Raw genomic sequence first — 19,445 nt, forward strand, 5'->3', positions numbered from 1 at the left:
GCTGCTCTAAGACAATAATAAAAATTCCAGACCAATAACTATTTTTGTGTCTTCTACATCGTCTTCTGCAAAACATGTTCTGTAATGTCCGCTTTTCTTTAAAATATGTGTTTGGAAGCAAGAGTAGTCATTATTTCTCTTTATTGATGATTATTTTCTCCTGTCCTTTCTAGGGTTTGACCACTGCCACCCTGAGGTGTATGAGCATTGTAAACGCCTGCTTCTGCACTTACTAATAGTAATGGGATCCAACAGTAACATCCGCACTGTTGCTTCTGTCCTTCTCAGGAACAAGGAATTTAATGAGCCCAGGGTGCTTACAGTCAAACAGATCGCACACTCCGATTACACTTTCACAGGTATTTGCTCCGAATGCCCAGTTTGACTGACAGTGGAAGCGTGCTTCATTAATTTGAAGTCTGCGGTGGAGAAAGTCAACGAAACCAAAGTTGAAGTACATTTTTTTAAGTGTAGTTTTATTAGTTTAAGGACCTTTTACATTATTTATTCACTTGTAAAAGAAATAAGCATGGAGTGTTTGAATGTTTTGCCTTTTAAAGGTCTTTGTCGTACAAATTTTAAGTTCTCAGCATACAAGTTGAAGATCAGTGAAAGAGCTTAGCTGATTGAGCACAGTTATGGAGAAGACATTGAACCTGTATTAGATTCCTTGTACTCTCAAGATCTGAAAAATGGACAGAGGAAGACATATAATGTTTTTTATTAACTTGATTATATTTACTATATGTATGTATGTATTTTTTAAAAGATTTATTTATTTGAGAGTGAGAGAGCACATGTGAGTGGGGGCAGAGGGAAGGGGAAAGAGAATCTCAAGCAGACTCCCTGGTGAGCACGGAGCCCAGTTGCGGGGCTCAATTTCATGACCCTGAGATCATGAGTTGAGCTGAAGCCAAGAGTCAAGGACACTTAACTGACTGAGCCACCCAGGTGCCCCTATATTTACTGTATTTAAAATGTTATGCGTTTTTAAGTCAAGTAAATTCCAAGTTATACATTTTGAATAATGAGGTCCAAATTATTGACTTTCATATAAAAGTTATTTCATTGCTGGTATGAATTTCTTTACTTTGCAATTTATATTTTCTTCTCTCCTGATAGCCCTAACTTACTACATTTGTCTGTATCATCAAGTTAATAATAGATGATCTAGAAAGTGTTTTTAAAAAGTGAAATAAAACTACCTTTTTTCACTAGTCCTATAATGTCAGATACAGGGTTAAAGTACTTTGTTAAAACCCTATTATTTACTTAAAACTGTGTAGTTAGTAAGGAAACAATTAGGAAGTATTTCACCTTTTAAAATGTGATTAGAAGATCAATAGAATAAAGCTTACACGTAACTCTTTTATGTTGAAGCATCTTTATTGAAAATTCCATAGTTGGTTTTTGTTTTTTGTTTTTAAGCCTCCTTTTGCCATCTTGTGAAAATCAGCATTAGTAACGGCCTGTAAAAGAATTTAATAATTGACATAATATAAATATTACAAAGTTTTGAAAATTATATTTCTTCAAGTAAAATGAAGCGGGAAGTGTCAAGTCCTTTCCCTAAGAAAAATCAGTTCACGTAGAAACGCTGCGCTCAACGCATGTTGAGATGTGCCAGAACATTAGGAAAGTGCCGCTTTCAGCTTCCCCCAGCAGATGGCAGTAGAGGACTTCACAGTAAATTCAGATAGTTAAGTTTTGGTTTTGTTTTTTAAGATTTTATTTATTTATTTGACACAGAGAGAGAGAGAGAGAGAGAGAGAGATCACAAGTAGGCAGAGAGGCAGGCAGAGAGAGAGGAAGAAGCAAGCTCCCGCCAAGCAGACAGTCCGATGAGGGGATCGATCCCAGGACCCCGGGATCATGATCTGATTCAAAGGCAGAGGCTTTAACCCACAGAGCCACCCAGGCACCCCAGTCCAGATAGTTAAGTTTTAATAGGAGGCTGTGGAAAACAATGTTGGCTCCCAGACTCATGCGCTAGAATTTGGTGCTGATGAGGTTCGCACGGGAGGAGTGTTGATTTGCACCAACAGGTGCCAAGATTCCCACGTGGGTCCCGTATAACCTGTGAGGAAGGAGGATTTAACTGTAGATAGTGTGTGAGATCCTTTCCTGTCTGGTATTCACGCCATCTTTTCTCTTGCAGCGGGCGTTAGTGACTTTATACCTGATTACCAGCCCTCCCCCATGACTGACTCAGGGCTTAGCTCAAGTTCTACCTCTTCTAGTATCAGCCTAGGAAATAACAGCGCTGCCATTTCCCATCTGCACACCACTATCCTCAATGAGGTTGACATCTCAGTAGAGCAGGATGGAAAAGTCAAAACCCTCATGGAATTCATTACCTCAAGGTAACGTCACAGCTCTCGCCATTCCGGCAACTGGGCTGCGTTAAATCGTTCTTGAAATTTGTCAGCTATGGGGAGCCCTGTTTTTCACTGCTGGCGGGCCACTGATTTGGAATACACAGGTCTATACTGTGTGACACTTGGAAAAGTTGATGCCTCCAAAGACGTCTTTTGTGTTCACATAGTTCCCCCTGAGGAGGGCCTTAATCGAGTCTGGGTACCAAGTGGCCAAAGAGGAGGCCGTATTATCAGAATACATATTCCACTTCCATTAGCAACATTGGCAGTCATCAGATTTTTACTTACGGCCTACTCTTTACAAGACACCATAAGTAGGGAAGACACCGAGATGGGGACAAGGGGGTTGGTGTTCCACAGCAAGAGAAAAATCACCAGGAGCATGAGAAATAAAATGTGTTTGGAAATGGTGAGTAAGCCAGTCTGACTGTAATGCTGAGGGAGATGTTTGTAGACGAGAAAACTCTGTAGGCACTGGAGAATTCAGACTGGAGCGCCATGAGGCCTAGGCCACAGGCTACAGATCTCTCATCTTTCCAGAAAACGGAAATTATTGAAAATCCTTGAGCTGGATGGGAAGGGGGTGGGAAGCACAATTAAATACGTTGAGAACAATCCGTCTCAAGGCAATGAACAGGATAAATTAAAGGTTTTGGAAACTAGTGGCTAGTGACCTCCTAAGGTTTTCAGGGCCCTCTGGGCCTGAGGTAATGAGGAGTTTAACCCTTACTAATCAAGGCGCAGCCTTGAGAATGCAGATATTTTAAAGAATCAACAGGAAATCGTTCCATCGTAAACATTCCCTATATTTTTAGCTAGTAAATTATTTTCTTTGCATTACAATCTAAATACACTGTAGCCTCTCCAAATTATGTTGTGACCTGTAACACAGAAACAGTAACCAGTACTCTTCTCCCTTGGCAGAATTCGTCATCTTTTCCTACCCTCTCCGGGAGAATTTAACTATAATGACAGAGGCTGAAATTTCTTGTAACCCGGATCTTCCTCTACTTGAGAGAGCCATTACACATTCAAGTACATAAATAATAGTGGACTGTGTGCATGCTATTTGATTTATTCCGCTGGTGTCCTTTCTCGTGGCAAAGGCACACTTTAGGTGACTAGGAGTGACACTGTTAATGCCAGTTTAAAACCAAGGGAATTATGTCTGTTTTCTGTTTTCAGAAAAAGAGGGCCCCTTTGGAACCATGAGGATGTTTCTGCCAAGAATCCTAGCATAAAGAGTGCTGAGCAGTTAACTACATTTTTGAAACATGTGGTTTCTGTTTTTAAGCAGTCAAGTTCAGGTATCTTCTATTAAATATTTCAAATGATGCTGACTTTCAATGAGATATTTTAATGTGATATGAAAATTTCTGATACTGCTTAGCAAAGAGTTGACAGTGGACATGTCTGCATTAAAAAGTTTTAGATGGGTTTTTCTTTCTTCTTCTTCCTCTTTTTTTTTTCTTAAGATTTCATTTATTTGAGAGAGAGGGAGCATGGGCAGAGGGAAGGCAGAGGCAGGGGTGGGGCTGGTGCCTGAGACTAGATCCCAGGACCCTGGGATCATGACCGGAGCAGAAGGCAGATGCTTAACCGACTGAGCCACCCAGGCACCCCTAGACATCTTTTTGAACTCATTTTTTTTTTTTAACTCATTTGTGATAACAGATTTGTTTTGGTTTGAGAAAAACTTAATCACTCCTTAAAAAATAAGAAAGTCACTTGTGACATTCTGGGGTGGTTCTTTTCATATGTAATGACAAAGTTACAGTGCGGTGACATATTAGGAAACAGTTACGTGACGGGAACATAGGCGGAGGTGACAAACTCAAATTCTGTTTTAATCTGTAACAGTCTTCTATGATCTAAACTTGACATTTGAAAATCAGAGTAAAAATGTATCTGTTTAAAGCACTGGTTCTCAACTAGGAGTGATTGTTGACCCTCGGACATCTGGCAATGTCCGGAGCCATTTTTGTCACAATGGGGGGGGGACGAGGGACCACCGGTCACTCTTGATGTCCAGCTGGGCAGAGGCTAAACCACTGCCACATAAGTATGCCGCACAACCAAGGCTTGTGCGGTCAAAACGGCAGCAGCGCTGAGGTTGAGAAACCCTGTTCTCCAAGAACACTGCCCTGGAGATGGGAGCGGAGAGTCCTCTAAAATGCACATGAGTGTAGTACAAAGACAAGGCACTGACTTCTAAAGTCTGAGTGCCTGCCCAGTTTGCCAGGCGGTGTGCTGGGCGCTGGGTTTAGAATGGTCCACGTCTGGTGATAACCCTGCCTTCCAAGCAGCGGGAAGCACTCACTGGTACCCTTTGTCTCCGCAGAAGGAATGCACTTGGAACATCACCTTAGTGAAGTTGCTCTGCAAACAGCACTTTCTTGTTCTTCTCGACACTATGCCGGGAGATCCTTCCAGATTTTCAGGGCCCTAAAGCAGCCTCTTTCTGCAACTACACTTTCTGATGTTCTCTCCAGACTCGTAGAAACTGTAGGGGACCCAGGAGAAGATGCACAGGTATTGCTTTAAATTCTTTCCACGCCATTGAGCTACTCACTGTCAAGGTCTCAGTTGCCGAGTACAGAGCATAGCAGGTCTGACGGTTATGGAGAATTTGTGTCAGATGCTCACAAGCAGGCAAAGAATTATGAAACAGAGTTTTGTAAATGATATTTAGTAACATACTAACTGAATCAAATATCTAGTGCCTGTTAGAGAAAGCTTTACATTTACACACGCACACACGCACATTTGGATATTATTTTGGGATGACCACAAGGTAAAAGAGATGGGAAATTAAATTTAAATGGAGCGTGCTGAGTTTTTAAGATAAATTAAGTGAAATAATGCAATTGAGAACTTACGCCTACATAGAGTAGAGATTTTATTTACACTGTTCTAGATACTGGGGATACAGTAGTGAACAAGGGAAAGTTCCTGGCATTCTAGAGCTCACATTCTACTGGGAAAATAAGCCTCTAATCCACCAAGAATATGTAACACGATTTCATTTAGTAATTAATGCTTTGAAAACAATAAGGTAGAGTAACAGGTTAAAGAGTGGCAGGGAAGAGGGAGTTGTTTGTATATATGATCATCTGAGAAGGTGAGTTTTAAACACATATGTAAAAAGTGAAGCCTGAGAAATAGGACTAACAAGTGCAAAGGCCCTGAGGCAGAAGCAGTAGGCCTTTCTTTGAAGAACATGAAGCAAACCAGTATGGCTAGCATATTGGATGGGGTAGTCTAGTGTCAGGAGTTGACATGGGCAGGTCCAGACTGTGTGAGGTCTAGTAGACTCTGGTGTGAGGTGGGCTTTTAGTTTGAGTTGATGACAAACAATGCTTCTAGGCTTTGAGAGGAAAGTCATGGATATAATATGCTATTTAGAAAACTTCAGAGACCAGGTAGAGAGTTCTTAGGAGGGCAGTAGGACTCAGCTAAGGTGCTTACTGTAAAAGTCCACAATGAAGGGGGGGGGCAGTTTAGATTAAGGGAAGCTATGGAGGTGTAGAGAGGGGTTTGGATTTCGGATATATTTTATAAGTAATATTTTCATGACTTGCTGATAGGTTCAATTTAGATGTGAGACAAAGAAACAAAAGTGACTCCGATTTTTGGCCTGAGAAATTTTGGGTGAATTGTGCCATTATAACCATTAGTTTGATGAGTTTTCATCAGTTAGCAAGATCATGTTGCTCAAGAGTTTAATCTTTTTGTAATATTGGTGTTGAGTTCGTTCTAATTTTAAATCTCATCGGGAAGTCCGTTAGGATATTTTTTTCTTCCAGAGCATAATTAATGAAAATCTGCCCTTTTTTTTGCCCCCTAGGGATTTGTGATTGAGCTGCTTCTTACATTGGAATCTGCAATTGATACTTTGGCTGAAACCATGAAGCATTATGATCTTCTTTCTGCCCTTTCTCAGTAAGAATTTAAGCCAGACAAACTGTAGATTTGTAGTTAGAACTCCAATAGCTAAATAAGTGCATAACTATGACATTATATTATTATTATATTGGTGGTGAGAATAATACCAAACAACTCAGATATATTACCAGTGGGAATGAGAGCCTCCGACAGGGAGGCTGTGTGCAAAGTCTTACAGAGCTGTAAGTGGCAGGGTGTTCTTCTGAGGCCCTGGTCAGAGATCTTTCTGCTGCACGACGGGACATCAGCATCACCGCCCAGCTCTGTTCCTGCCACACCCAGCGTCCCACTGCCCACTGCATCCCACTGCGTCGCACACAGCGGGCCAGCCCCCTCCCGGCTCACAGCAGCCGCAGAATGTTCCTCTCCCACTTTCTCTTCCTCGCAAATCCAAATTGGCTTATCATTCAAGACCCATCTCACCACCTAGCCAAGCATTTCGAACTCCCCGAGGGTGGTGTGAATTATTCCATTTTGGGGGTTCCCGTGGGGTTTTCTTCAGAGTTTGATAACAGTAATTAACAAGCTATAAATGTTTACATCTCCCCGTCTCCCAACAGACTTCAGTATCCCTAGCGCTTTGCATGCTGCTGGCACCTATAAGCAGCATTCTCTCATTATTTTTATGAAATCAATGATAATTGGACGTGAGAGAAAAGGAAAGATCAAAAATAAATTTTTGAGCTTGATTTTTGGGGGGAAAGAGTGCGCATAGACAGAAATGAGGACATGGGAACCATCCGGTCTGGGGATAAGACAAAGGAGGTCTGCTTTGGACTAAATCCTAGAGCGGAAAGTTGCCAGTGATTATTGTGGCAGAATTTTTACTTCAAATCAAATGTCATCCAGCTCACGGGACACAGTTAGCCACAGCAGGAAAGATACTGTTGTACATTTCGCTTTCATATGGAGGAAAGAACCGAAATTTGAATAAGCCAAGTCAGATACACTCTAACATAATTTTTCCTGATTAACAGTCCTTTTTCAGTGTTTTCAAGAGTAAAATTGAGCTAGCACAACAAGTGATGGTACATGGCATTTATCTTTTCTTTCTTTTTATTTTTTGGTCCAGAACCTCATACCATGACCCTATACTGGGAAACAAGTATGCAGCTAACAGGAAAAGCACTGGACAGCTCAATCTAAGCACAAGCCCCATTAATAGTAGCAGTTACTTGGGATACAACAGCAATGCAAGAAGTAACTCTCTGAGACTAAGTTTCATCGGTGACCGAAGAGGTGACCGACGGCGGAGTAACACACTGGATATAATGGATGGACGAATAAACCATAGCAATAGTTTAGCAAGGACTAGAAGCCTCTCCTCTCTGAGAGAGAAGGGAATGTATGACGTGCAGTCCACTACTGAGCCTACCAACTTGATGGCCACCATATTTTGGATAGCAGCATCATTACTAGAATCTGATTATGAGTACGAGTACCTCCTAGCACTCAGGCTTCTGAACAAACTGCTTATCCACTTGCCTTTGGATAAATCGGAGAGTCGAGAGAAGATCGAAAATGTACAAAGCAAATTGAAATGGAATAACTTTCCAGGCCTTCAGCAGCTCTTCCTTAAGGGTTTTACCTCAGTCTCTACACAAGAGATGACCGTGAACCTCCTCAGTAAACTCATCGCTGTCTCCAAACTCACGCTGGTGGATCCTTCCCAGCTGTCAGGTGATGTTAATAGAATTGCACCAGCTCTCTGCTTTTGAATGGAGTGAAGTGTAGACTAATGTGTTTTGAAGTCTACTAATTTCCGCTTTTCCACACAGAGTCACGGGTTGATTTGTTTGCTTGTTTGTTTGAGTACATGAGATAGCTTCAGTTCCTTGGTAAAAGCAAAAAAAAAAAAAAAAAAAAAAAAGATTGTAGAAGGTCAGGTGTTTCAAGAAATAAAAAGAAAAAAAGAAAATGGTTTCCGTGAACCATGAAGAAAATACCTTTGGTTTTTAAAGTGATGTGCAATAAAATTGGTTATTGTTTGCTTTTTTTTTTTTTTGATAGGCTTTCCTCTTAACATCCTTTGCTTATTGCCTCACTTAATCCAGCATTTTGACAGCCCAACTCAGTTTTGCAAAGAAACAGCTAGTCGAATAGCAAAGGTAAGCAAATGTTATGCTGACAGATAACGCTAAAGGGAAATTTTTCTGGAGTTTATCTTAAAGGGGGGAATCTCTTAAGTCTTTCTACTGTCACTTCCTCTGTGAATTTCACGTCTAAATTTTTATTCTTTTCATGCATCTCAAGGCTTTTACAGTACTGATGTAAGCTACCACTCTTCAAATCACAGTGAATAAAATTATTTGTTTAGCGTATTGCTCCTCTGAGTCGAGTCTTTATCCGCTCCATTTCCCTACTTTATCTTCTACCTCTCTGTCAGTCTCCAGTTCATTCATTTGTTTTACCAGATACTTGCTGAGCACTGGGTTGGGTGCCAGAAATGCAGTGATAATCAAAGGAGACAGAATACTTGCCCCTGTGGGTCTTAGAGTAGGGGTGCAAGCAAGTAAGTAGATAGTCCCCTAGAGTCTGATAAGTGTGCAATGAAAGGACAGGTCTCCAGGGGCACAGAGAGCAAAAGTCTGCCTAGACAATGAAGGCTGAATAGGATAAATCAAAATAAGATCCCTGGATGAGAAACAAGGAGCAGGGTGATGTTAGGTTTCTAGGCAGGAGAAATTGCATGTGCAAAGGCCCTGAGAAGAAGAGGGAATAATACACTCTGTGACTCCAAAAGTTCTCTCTCCCCTTACTTTTGCCCTTTTCCTTTTAACATTCTCTTCACCTCTCTTTGTTGGCTTCATTCTGTTCCTTATTTTCTTTCCTTCGAAGGTTTCTGAAACAGGAACTTACCGATTTTTAAATCATCCGTTACCATTTGTTTGAAAGTGTTAGAGCTCTTAATCATAATTTTAAAGAAGAGTAGGACTTTTATGAACTTTTTAATAATTTCAAGAACAATAAAGAACCTTGTCGTCTGCTTAAACTTAATTCTTAATTTTCTTTCTTCTTCCTTTTTTTTTTCTGTCAATTATTGAGTCTTGGAAGAAGGGCTTTACAGACTGAAAATATAAACAGTCATGAGAAGACATTCTCTAAATTTACAAGCTTGTATGTACAATAGGAAATCAGCTGAGGTGGGGGAGATAAGTGAATAAAAGCAGAAAGAAGATAACCTAGCTTAAGCCGGGGGAGAAAAATCAGAGAAATTTGCAACAAAAGGGAATAAGCAAGTGAAATTCTCTGAACGAGCTTTTTTATATAAGCAAATCTTTAAATAGTAGCACAACAGTAGATGGAAAAGGCAAGCATGCAGAAAGCCAAAGAGAGCACCCGGCCTCTCCAGGGCCCAGATCCTAGCACGGGCAAGTGCAAAGTCATTTCTGAGCTGCCCTGGCCCCATGAATCCCGTTAACAGCCACACACACAGAATCCTTTTTGTTAATTTGAGAGATACTCGTTAATAAATGACAAGGTAATATTTAATAAAGTATGCTGTTGAATCCCTCTCTGATATAATTGCTAAATTAATAAATTAGATATGGAGAGATCTTTAACATAACTGTTTGAAAAGCATGCATTTAAAAAGAAGAGCCATTGGAGTGCCTGGGTGGCTCAGTGGGTTCAAGCCTCTGTCTTTGGCTCAGGTCATGATCCCAGGGTCCTGGGATCTAGCCCCACACCTGGCTCTCTGCTCAGCAGGGAGCCTGCTTCCCCCACCCCCCGCTCTCTGCCTGCCTCTCTGCCTACTTGTGATCTCTGTTAAATAAATAAATAAATAAAGATCCTTTTGATAAATAAATAAATAAGTAGAAGAGCCATTACTGTAGTTAGTGGAAACGTATCTTAATTTTGAAAATGATTGCCTAATAAAGCCCAACAACATGTATTTGCATTAATGAGGTCTGAAAGTGATACAAAATAATTAAAATATTGTTTACTTTAATATTCTAATGACCTATCATTAAAAGAATGTTGTAAACAAGTTCTTTTTTTTTTTTTTTTTTTTGGTGAGAGATAAGAAAGATTTGGGATTTCAAAACATAAAAAGCACCAGTCCTTTAATGAGGGAAGTAGGAGCATTTAGAATGGCAGGGGATGCTGTTGGAGACCCTCCTTCCGAATGCTGGCCCAAGCCAGCAGCCCAGTCTGGGCTGACCCAAAGGCTGTGGAAGCACGGGAAACTCCCAGATACCTTTCTGTTTTTAAGAAACCAAACACAGCTTTCTATGAGTCATAAATTGTTTTTAAGTCTGTTTTCTTCCTGTTGAGTGGGACACAAAGAGCCCCTCTGTCTGCTTTCAGCAACCTGCAGGATATGAATTAAATTGATTCCTTAATTATCCTCTCACTTAAAACTGTTGAAAATCATTTTCTGCCATTATGTGCTTCCTCATTATGCAAATATCCCTGGTTCTGTTTGTGCCCGTGGAGAGCACAGAACTTCAAAGTGAGGCAACACTTAGGACAAATATTGTCCTTTTAAGCTATTCATTATAGTAAAAATAGTATGCTAAAAATGTTTGCTTATAAGACATACTCTTTTGGGGTCATACTTTAACCCAGTCATTCAAAAATTCCAAAATTAAATCTAAGCCGTTGTCTTTACAATTACACAGCATCTATTCCTAACAATTTCTTCCTCTTCAACAACAGGTTTTTTTAAAAAATCATGCTTTAAAAAAAATATTTTTTAAGGACAGAAGAGTTCTTTAAGAATGACTTATTTTTCAGAAAAGAATGCTTTAATATTTTAAAGAACTTACTTTAAAATAGTAAGATGATTCTTTAAAAGATAATAAGTTGTAAAATTTTAAAATTATGTGATTTTTAAAAATAGTATGATTATTGGATTTTGAAGTACAAATTTTTTTTTTCTGCCTACCCCGTCTGTCTTATGGGTAAAAGGGTAATGCATGAAACTAGCTTCTTTTAACAATCTTATAAAATAACTTCTAAGATACTGCTAGGAGTCCACAGTCTCTCATGCCTTCCTGTTTCAGGCCTATCCAGTGATAACATCCACATGATGAGTCTGAGTAATAGTTACGTTCATCTGAAAGTTGAAAAGTACATATATTTTAAAAGGTAATATTCTGCAGTTGACCTTGAACAACACAGTGGTTGGGGCACCAACCCCCTGCACTGCTGAAAATTGCAAAAGACTTTTTACTCTCCCCAAAAGTAATTGCTAATGTCCTGTTGACTGTAAACCCTACTGATAATGTAAACAGGTCATTTAACACTTATTTTGTATACTACCTGTATCATATACTATATTCTTACAATAAAGTAAACTAGAGCACAGCAAATGTTACTACAAAATTCATAAGAGAAAATACCTGTACAGTCCTATCCTGTATTTATCAAAAAGAATCTGCATATAAGTGGACCCGCACCCCCTCTGCCCCGCCATTGTTCAGGGGTCAAGGGTACTTGATTGAGGTTCTGTAATACTGGATCAGACAAACTCTAGGAAGTCCGCACATTTTGAAATGGCCTTAACTTACTGGCCAAGGACCTTAAGAGTTTGTGGAGGTTTCCAGAAGAGCGAATCTGGGCTCCGTCCTGCAGGTTCTCATGCACGGGGTCCTGCAGGATGGCCTGGAGAGGCAGAACTCAGGGTTTTATCAGAGCCCCAGGAAGTCCTTTGAATAGGTCACGCATGTGAGTGCCTCTGCAGTTGACTGTCCTACTCAGAGAAGCAGGAGAGCTTGACACAAAAGCGTTCCTGCTCTGGCTCAGTGTCTCTGAACCCCGTGGAGCCTGCCTGTTGCGTTAATGTACGCTGAACCAACCACGTAAGGATTTTACAAAACAAAACTCTTTACAAGACAGCTGCTAATGATATGTACCATTTCCAAAACCATGTATGGGTTTTGCCAGAGGCTGCTTTACAAAGCATCAGACTGACGAAAACAGAAGTCCTACTATTTAACCCCCATGGGAGTTTCTCGACATCATAATCATCTTTCCATGTTACCCATTAAGTTACTCTCTCAAGAATGCCTCTTGCTATTTTTCTCTCTTTTCTACTGTATTAATATAAAATGTACTAAAGCTTCAACATCTACCTCTAAATTATTGAATAAACACGTTTAGTATAAAATAAAGTTTGAACTTTGAATTGGCTTTCTTTTAAGTGAGTGAAATTTTTTCCTTTGTTTTTTTAGGTGTGTGCAGAAGAAAAATGCCCAGCGCTTGTCAACCTCGCTCACATGATGAGCTTGTACAGTGCGCACACCTATTCTAGGGACTGTTCCAACTGGATCAATGTCGTATGTAGATATCTGCATGACTCCTTCTCAGATACTACGTTCAATCTTGTGACTTACCTTGCAGAGGTAAATTTACCAAAAGGAAAAAAAAAGTCCTTTTTAACTCTTCTGTGGGAAAATTTTCAAGTAGACTTAGTTCTAGAAGCAGTACTGATACTAACGAATCTTGAAATTGTCTTTGAAAGTGAATATAGATAACAACCTTTTTAAAAGGAAAATACTGGTAGTTCCTTTTCAAGTAGAAAGAAAGTATAAAGTGTACTGTCAAGTATAAGGGTTTTGTTTTTTTTTTTTCATTTTCAGTGTGTATTTTCTCACTCACTGTCCTTAGGTGACATAAAACTCAAAAAAATGTACATTTCACCTTTATTTCAAATTAAAAATGGGTTTTCAGTGGTCTTGATCCCAGAGAATGGTTATAATTTTTGCTTCTAAAAAAATTAGTTCTTGACTTTGAAATCCCATTCTAGAATAATACAGCATGCAAAGGCTTTTTCTCCTGGCTAAGTTCTTATTTTAATGATACTTTTGCTTTCTGTTCTAAAATATGATTTGGGTGGCTAAAGATGGAATTATAAAAACACTAGCCCTACAACAACATAGAAAGTAAATATTTATTTGTTGAGGAACTAACTTCATACCTAAAAAAGTAAATTATTGTTAGATATCCACAAAGAATCTCAAAGAGTCCTAGTTACTAAAAATGCTTGCCCACTTATAATAAAGTGATACCTTCCTTTTTAAAACTTGATCTCTAGGGTGCCTGGGTGGCTCAGTGGGTTAAGCCTTTGCCTTCAGCTCAGGTCATGATCTCAGGGTCCTGGGATCGAGTCCCAAATCAGGCTCTCTGCTCAGCGGGGAGCCTGCTTCCCCCTCTCTCTCTGCCTGCCTCTCTGCCTACTTGTGATCTCTGTCAAATAAACAAATAAAATCTTTAAAAAAAACAAACCAAAACAAAAAAACTTGACCTCTAAAAATTAAATGTAAAACACTGTATCAGCTTAAAAGAAATTATTCCTAACTCAGTAAACATTTTAAATATTTGCTCATAATACCGTTAAGCCTAGCTGTATCACGGATGTTGACTTTAATAGCATGCCTTAGGACTGGTGTGCATTTTAAAGGTGTTGCTTTTGATAGGTTTGCTACCATCAACCTTAGATTTAGGAGAGATTACGATGGGGCAGGGGCACCGGGCTGGCTCAGTCAAGGGAGCATGCAACTCCTGATCTCGGGGCTGTGAGTTCAAGCCCCGCATTGGGGGGTGTAGAGAGTACTTTTTAAAAAGAAAAATTCTTAAACAACAAAACAGAGAGCTGACAATGGGAACTATCTGTGTAGCAGCTTCTTAACCTGAATAAATGCAAGTCTCTAGCTAGGTTTATCTTATACCTACGCCTTTAGGACAAGAGCCAACATAAAACCAAGGCTAACTTCTACAGCCTGTTCCTTCATTGGCTCTGAAGTCAAGCTCCTTAGATCAGCTTCACATTGGTATCGCCATCAAGCTCACCACTAAGGTAGCCCTAGTTCTCCCATCCTGGGGTCATGGAGTCTGGAACTGGGACAGGACAGCCTGTGTGTACCACATTTGTAACTGGTTTTCACTCTGTAGAGAGAATGCTTTGCCCCAGATGTTACCCTCAGTAATGTAAGTTATCCTTGTTTTATTATCATTATTAATTTGGAAATTATTACTGACAACAGTACTGAAACCAGTTACGTAAACAATATGAAGTTTAGATAGTATGACTGCTATTTCTTCTTTTTTAAGATTTTATTTATTTGAGAGAGAGCATGAGCGGGGGTGAGTGGTGAAGGGCAGAGGTAGAAGGAGAAGCTGACTCCCCAGCAGAGCAGGGAGCCCAACATGGGGCTCGATCCCAAGACCCTGAATTCATGACCTGAGCCGAAGGCAGACACTTAACCACCTGAGCCACCCAGGAATCACATGATTATTATTTTTTTAAAAGTCTTATGGACATTGAGGAAGGTGTGTGCTATGGTGAGTGCTGTGAAGTGTGTAAACCTGGTGATTCACATACCTGTATCCCTGGGGCTAATAATATATTATATGTTAATTTAAAAATTAATAATTAAAAAAAATCATGGTTAATCAGAGGTTAAGAAACTTGTCCAAGATCACATAGCTGATAGGTGCCTGGTATGAATGGTTTGGGGGTAGGTATTCTTTGGTGATTGTGGTATAATGATTTTTTTCTTAACCTAGAATAAATGGTGGTCAACTTAAATTAGTTAAGGAAATGAAAAAAAAACTGAGGTTAAAATGAAAAGGAATTATTGATCCTTTCTCAACCAAGGACAAGTATTTCTCATCTAACCATAAAATCATGGATTAAATCTATTATGTTTTCAACATCATAAATATAAATATTGAATTTCCTTAACCTAATGAAAGTATCCTTTTTAATACTATTTTAGCTGTTAGAAAAAGGACTGTCCAGCATGCAGCAGTCGTTACTACAGATCATTTATAGTCTTTTGAGTCACATTGACCTCTCTGCTGCCCCAGTCAAGCAGTTTAATCTGGAAATCATAAAGATTATTGGCAAATACGTACAGGTGAGTGAACACAACATTTATGTATAGAATCATTCATTGCAAAACCATTTATAATCATAAAAAAACCCTTTAAAGGTCCCAGAGTAGAGAAGTAGGTTAGTCCGGAAGTCATGTTTCCAGGAATATTTACAACATGGAAAAGATGTTCTTAATGTAAGTGACAACAAGCAAAATCTGAATGGTAGGGTTGGCATGACTCCTAATTTTGCTGAGTCATTGTATCTGTGGATGTACATTTCAGTAATGACTGGAAAGAATGTACACAGGTGGCAGCTCTCGTCACCTCTGGACAGGACACGTGTGACTCTTTTGGGCTTTCCTGCTACTCACGAGGTTCTACATAGTTAACAAATGCTACTTTCAGAAACAGAAGAGCTCTTCATAGAGTCTGTGTTTTAGACTTGCTTTGTGTGTCTGATACAGGGAGCCCAGATATATAGAATGTGGAAAATCAAACTTGGTTTCATGTAAATGATGACAAGTCAATCTGGTCTGTGCTGAATTTCACCTTTGAATTACCTGTTAAGAAGGGCCTTGCTGAGCAGATAAGTATTGTGGATACAACTTATCAAAGAGAAAAACTCTCTTAAGAGTCTAAAAAAATTAATATTTTGTTTCTACTCCAGTTATATTGCATTCACTAAAGTAAAACTTAAAAATGGAAATAACTTGGCTAGCAATGAGTTTTGTTGTAGCCCATATCTGAAAGTAATAAAACTGTGTTGGTTTCCATTATTCTATTAGGTAATCCAAATTCTTTTTATATTCCCCTGACGGTCAGTGAATGCAAATATTCAAAAAGCATAAGATTTCTTTGTGACCCTGTTTATCTTCTCTATCTTCTTTCTCAGTGAATAATGTTTCACCAAATAACAACCAAATAACAATTACATGTTTTTTTCTAAAGAACATTTCTCTTTTCTTCTTAAGGTGTCGAGAAGTTAACTCATCAGATATTTGCTGGGTCTCCCACAGAGACACATACCACATTGAACTACTAATTTATAAAGTGTAGATGCATTTTTTTTATGTTCAGAACCACAGGTTCACTTGTCCACTGGGCAAGCGAGAGATCATAAGAGGGCATAGATTTCTGACTAAGTGAATGGCATATTACCCATCCAAAAGGAACAGCACAACTTAGCTTTCCCTAATGGCTGCCATGTTGGAGGACAGATCCAGTGTGGCGAGAACACATAACTTTTGTAGAGAAGCTGGAAATGTGGGTTTTTCTCTAAAATCTCCTAATTTCGAAATGTTGACCCAAATTTCTTAAATTTTATGTGAACCCAAGTCATATTTAGCTGATGGGCCATCACAGTTAGTGACTTCTGCTTTATTCAAACATAAAATATTTCACAGAATGGAACTCCTCCTGATAATCTTTTTATATTTGAAGCACAACTGCCAGTATAATTTATAGAAACACCCCTGACGAAGTTTTAACTTTTTACAGTATCCAGAGCTTCTAGTTATTTCTGTCAGAAAAAAATGTCATAACTTTGTTAAATATAAACTACATGTTTGTTTGTTTTTACAGTGACATACGTGCTTAAAATGTCACAATATCTATGTGGACATTTTTATAATTATTAAATATTTTGTGCTTTAGGCGTTCTCATAGTAAGATGTTATTAGAGAAATTGGATGACTCAGTTCTGCCAAAGACGTTTCACTTGCTGTTGATTATTGTTTTAGTGACATTTTCACCTCAGAATGGTCAACTGTGACAGTATGTAGAGCACAGGTTGAGGTGTAATTTTGTGACCATAAGTCAGAAAAAAAAAAAAAAGCAGTTTTTTAATGTGTATGCTTTTCAGTAGATGGCAAAAAAAAAAAAATACTATAAATTCTTTATTAGAAATTGATTCTTCTTTGGGCGCCTGAGTGGCTCAGTTGGTAAAGCGTCCAAATCTGAGAGCAAGCCCCGTGTGGGACTCTGCTGGGTGTGGAGCCTGCTCAAGAGTCTCTCTTCTCTCTCTCTCTCTCTGGGTGTGGGGGAGAGGGGTCCCCACCCCCACTTGCACATGCACAGTCTTGCTGGGGAGAAAAAAAAAAGAGAGAGAAAAAGAAAAAGAAATTGTTTCTTCTTCTTCTCTACAAGTATCTGTTATGGTCATGTAAATAATTTTTAAATTATGTTGGTAGAAAGACTATACTTTCAGGGATCATTTCTATAGTTTGTTAAATTATGTTGGTAGAAATACACAAAACTAAAAGCAGAAAAATAACTCAAAGACCTTAATAACTCCAATAACTGGGCCTTTTTATCTCCCCAGTGGCCAATCAGAAGACGACACAGCCACAAATGTAGGGGAAAAACTCACCCTATACAACTCAGTAACCCCTGAGAACATCACTTTAGCTGTAACGACCAATCAAAATTAGAAATCATATCGATCCTACCATTCAGATTTGGGCTTGGGCCGTCAAGAAAAATCTAAATTTTTTTAGTTTTATTAAAATATTTTTATGCCTGAAAAAGAAAATATGCATTAAAAGTGTCTCCAAGACCTTAAATATTTTAAGTTTGGAGTCTTAAAGCCATAACTTAATGCATCTCGAAAGTTCATATATATACAACCCCTTTGTTTACCACTATGGTGAGATTACTACATAGACTTTCTAAATTAATATTTACAAGTGCAAGGTATTCTGAGTTGGTAGCATTATGTATATGATGTCTCATGAATCCGACAATAGAAAATAATTTCCTTACCTGTTGTAACTCAGATCCTCTGTTAAAGGACCTTAAAGTGAAAATGAATGATTTATAAAAAGTTTTTGTAAAAACAGTATTCTCATTGCTTACAGTGTCCACTTAATTTTTGTTCATAGTTAAATATGTATTTGTAACTTTTATATGCCTATTATTTTTTTAAACCAGAGTCCTTACTGGAAGGAAGCCCTTAACATATTAAAACTGGTGGTGTCTCGCTCTGCAAGTCTTGTTGTACCCAATGATATACCCAAGACCTATGGAGGAGATCTAGGTTCTCCTGAAATTTCCTTCACCAAGATTTTTAATAATGTCTCTAAGGAGTTGCCTGGGAAAACCTTAGATTTTCATTTTGATATCTCTGAGGTAAGGTGCTCTATTAGAAATGTTCGTTGGTTCATTTATTCACCCATGCAATAGTAGGAAACAACAGTGCTGTGGAAATGGGGTGGTAGTGGGGAAAAGCCCTGTCATTAGGGGCGGCCTACAAACTCTTGGGGAAATGGGTGAGTAAACATTGTGAGAAGTGCTTTGGTTGGAAGTCAGAAGTACTGTAGGAAGATACAGCATGTACCTCTAACCTGATCTGCGTGTTGAAGCACGAAGTAAGCCTTGACAGGCATATAGGGGAGTTTGGGGAGGGAAGGTTAATGCAAGAAAGAGCAGCATGTATGAATAAAGCCTTGTACGTGTGAGAAAGCATGGTGTTCTGGAAATTTCGGAGCAGACTGTAGAGAACGGAGGTGTAGAGTAGGATGGACGGTGAAGCCGAAAGCACAGGAAGGGGCGAGATCATAAGGACCTTGCAAGCATCATAACAAGATGGTTTTATCTTGAAGCAGTGGAAGCTTTTAAAAAAATTTGTAACTGGAGTGGAAATAGTGGGATTTGCATTTTGGGAAATTCACTCTGGCAACAGAATGGAAAAATAGACGAGAGGGGAGGAGAGGGAAGTCAATCAGGAATCTGTTAGAGTAATTAAAAAATAATGTTGGAATGTCTCTAGGCAATTGCCAAGGAAATGAAGAGGGTCGGGATGGGTTTCAGAAAGCCTAAGGAAGTCCTACATGGGGTTTCCTGGGAAGGAGAGAGGAGGTGTACTAAGTAAGGAAGAGGCATCCAGGACAGTCGCTTTGCCAGCAAGGTGAGTGTTGGTGCCATTCAGAGAGAGTGAGAAGGCAGAGAACAGATCTTGCCGGAATGGGAGGGTGATGAGGTCAGTCTTGGCTAAACCAACTCTGACACTAAGACACATAAGCTGCCTAGTAGGCAATTAGATTTTAAGATCTGAAGTTTTGGAAGAAAACTTGGATGGAAGTAATCATGTAGGATCTTCAGTGACCGTTAAAACTGTGAAAGGAAAAACAGAACTAAAATAAACTACGACCCAAGAAGCCCAATACTTTAAAGAGTGACGCAGGGCCCAGTGCAGAAGGGAACCTGGGCCCTTTATTATGTCACATATTTAACACAAATCTCACATAAAAAATTTTGACCCTGGTTGGGAACCCCTAATTTTTTTTCCCAGCACCACAA

The 19,445-nt window shown here is 39.2% G+C and overlaps 1 protein-coding gene across 7 annotated transcripts in view; it reads left to right on the plus strand.

Moving 5' to 3' along the window:
* Window positions 1-19,445, plus strand: part of FRYL (FRY like transcription coactivator) — a 265,921-nt gene that overhangs the window by 211,868 nt on the left and 34,608 nt on the right. For all 7 annotated transcript variants that reach the window (XM_059161860.1, XM_059161868.1, XM_059161877.1 and 4 more), the window contains 10 exons: window positions 174-359; window positions 2,159-2,363; window positions 3,564-3,685; window positions 4,720-4,910; window positions 6,226-6,320; window positions 7,396-8,003; window positions 8,334-8,431; window positions 12,503-12,673; window positions 15,050-15,190; window positions 18,078-18,275. In XM_059161860.1, the coding sequence (XP_059017843.1) occupies window positions 174-359; window positions 2,159-2,363; window positions 3,564-3,685; window positions 4,720-4,910; window positions 6,226-6,320; window positions 7,396-8,003; window positions 8,334-8,431; window positions 12,503-12,673; window positions 15,050-15,190; window positions 18,078-18,275 (2,015 nt within the window). The remainder of the gene's footprint in view (window positions 1-173; window positions 360-2,158; window positions 2,364-3,563; window positions 3,686-4,719; window positions 4,911-6,225; window positions 6,321-7,395; window positions 8,004-8,333; window positions 8,432-12,502; window positions 12,674-15,049; window positions 15,191-18,077; window positions 18,276-19,445) is intronic.

The sequence above is a fragment of the Mustela lutreola genome, chromosome 1 (assembly GCF_030435805.1).
Source record: "Mustela lutreola isolate mMusLut2 chromosome 1, mMusLut2.pri, whole genome shotgun sequence".
In the NCBI taxonomy this organism is placed as follows: Eukaryota; Metazoa; Chordata; class Mammalia; order Carnivora; family Mustelidae; genus Mustela; species Mustela lutreola.